The sequence below is a fragment of the Microtus ochrogaster genome, linkage group LG4 (assembly GCF_000317375.1).
Source record: "Microtus ochrogaster isolate Prairie Vole_2 linkage group LG4, MicOch1.0, whole genome shotgun sequence".
In the NCBI taxonomy this organism is placed as follows: Eukaryota; Metazoa; Chordata; class Mammalia; order Rodentia; family Cricetidae; genus Microtus; species Microtus ochrogaster.
The window spans coordinates 39320989-39322823 of NC_022030.1; the positions used below are offsets into that span (position 1 = coordinate 39320989).

The 1835-nt window shown below is 55.5% G+C and overlaps 1 protein-coding gene across 4 annotated transcripts in view; it reads left to right on the top strand.

Moving 5' to 3' along the window:
• The first annotated feature begins 598 nt into the window (after positions 1–598).
• The window catches only part of Erbb4 (erb-b2 receptor tyrosine kinase 4), a 1055173-nt gene continuing 1053936 nt past the window's right edge, over positions 599–1835 (top strand). For all 4 annotated transcript variants that reach the window (XM_026786414.1, XM_026786416.1, XM_026786413.1 and 1 more), the window contains exon 1: positions 599–1443. In XM_026786414.1, coding sequence (XP_026642215.1) covers positions 1362–1443 — 82 coding nt within the window. In that variant the 5' untranslated portion in view covers positions 599–1361. The remainder of the gene's footprint in view (positions 1444–1835) is intronic.

The window sequence follows — 1835 nt, forward strand, 5'->3', positions numbered from 1 at the left end:
GATGTGGTTTTACAAATACGGAATTTTAGTTCTGCACAGTGTCATCTTCAGAAGGTGGGAGAGATGGCACTTTTGAAAAAGGAAATACTGTTAGGTTTCAGCTTACCTGCGAGGCTGCTGGTTACTTACAATATCTATTTTAAAATACTACGCTTGGAACGTAATGGGGTTCTGGAGAGGAACCGAGATACTTTATCTAAAGCAACGTCAACTTTGTATTTCCAGAAAAGTCCTGTGTATGGACTGACACCTAGGAGCAATAATAAAGAAGGTATTTTCTTGTATCAAAAAAAAAAATATCATCCGACCAGCATAGCCTCCGGGGTACTGATTACTCCTCGGGCCAGCTGTCCCGAGCCTTTGTTAGGGCAGCCACAAGGGAAGCGTTTCATACAGTGAATGCCATTGGGCCTTTCAGATTTCTTTTCCCCCAAAACCACCAGGCAGCTCCCTCTGCCTGACAGGTGTTTTCCCAACTCTAGAGGCCAAGGATTTTGGGGAGTGTGTGAGCCAATAAGAGTTCTCCTTGGGGGGGGGGGAGGGCGTGGCTACATGGTCAGAGCAGGGGCGGGGTTTGTGCAGCTGAGGAGAGCCAAGCTGGTTGCGTGGAGGGTTGTTTGATTTCCACCCCGTCTTCTTTCTTTTTTTTTCTCTCTCTCTCTTCTTTTCCCATTCTCCCCGAGTCTTATTAATTTCTCTGTGGGGCTGCGGCTGGAGACCGTGGAGCGTTGGAAATGACGCTCGGAGCTTTAATTACCGCAATGGCTGGACAAGTGTGAGGAAAACTGACAGGGGGAAAAAGGAGGACAGGATCGAGAAGCAAAGAAGCACCCCCACCCCTTCTCCTTTTCCCTCCAGATTTGGACCGGAGGTGCAAAGAGATTGGACAGAGAGCTGAACATAGCCCGGCTTTGGGGGAGAGGCCGGAACCCTGCCGCCTCTTTGCAATCAACTTTTTTTGGAAGCCTTTTTTCCCCCTCTTTCTTTTTATTGTTGACCAACCAGTGAGAGAGGGAGAGCGAGCGAGCGAGAAAGTGAGGAGGGAGCGAGCGAGCGGAGGATCACTCGGGGAAATAGCTGTACAGTCCTGCCTGGAGCACCAGCCACACAGCACAGTCGCGCTCACTCCCACCGGCGCGCACTCTCCCGCGGTCCCTCGCAGGGTCCCCGGGTCCCCGGGCCCTGGAAGCCACCGGCTCACTCGCCAACCCCGGGAGCCCGTGCACCGCGCGCGCCGCGCCCGCCCCCCTCGCGCTCCCCACGCGCTCCCGGCTGAGGGGGAAAAGCTCCTTCGCGTGCCCGCAAGGGGCTATGCCATTTGGACATGTAATTGTCAGCGCCGGATCTGAGACTTGCCCAAAATGAAGCTGGCCACAGGACTGTGGGTCTGGGGGAGCCTTCTGGTGGCAACGGGGACCGTCCAGCCCAGCGCTTCGCAGTCAGGTGGGTCGCGCGGTCTCGCCTTTCCCTCTCGCGCTCCAGCTGTTGAACCCGCCACCGCCTCGGGTGGCTCCTTTCTCCTTTTCGTCCCCATGTCACCCACTGGATCCCAGGCTCGAGGGACCAGAGGGACTGGGGCTTCTGGCTTGGGTCGCCCCTCGCTCCAACCCAAACTTACCTTTATGTGCTTGCGTGCGTGTGTTTTTACTGATGCTGCAGATGAGTCCGCTTTCCTGACTCCCTCGGTATTATTTTCTGCCCCCCTCCGTCTTTAGCCCCCTTCTTTATTTCTCGCGCGTTTTCTGGGAGCCTAAGCGGGATCGCTTATGGTGGCGCCCGTTGTTCGGGACGTGGGAGACAGGAGCTAGTCAGTGGAGGTTCCTTCCTCTTCGGGC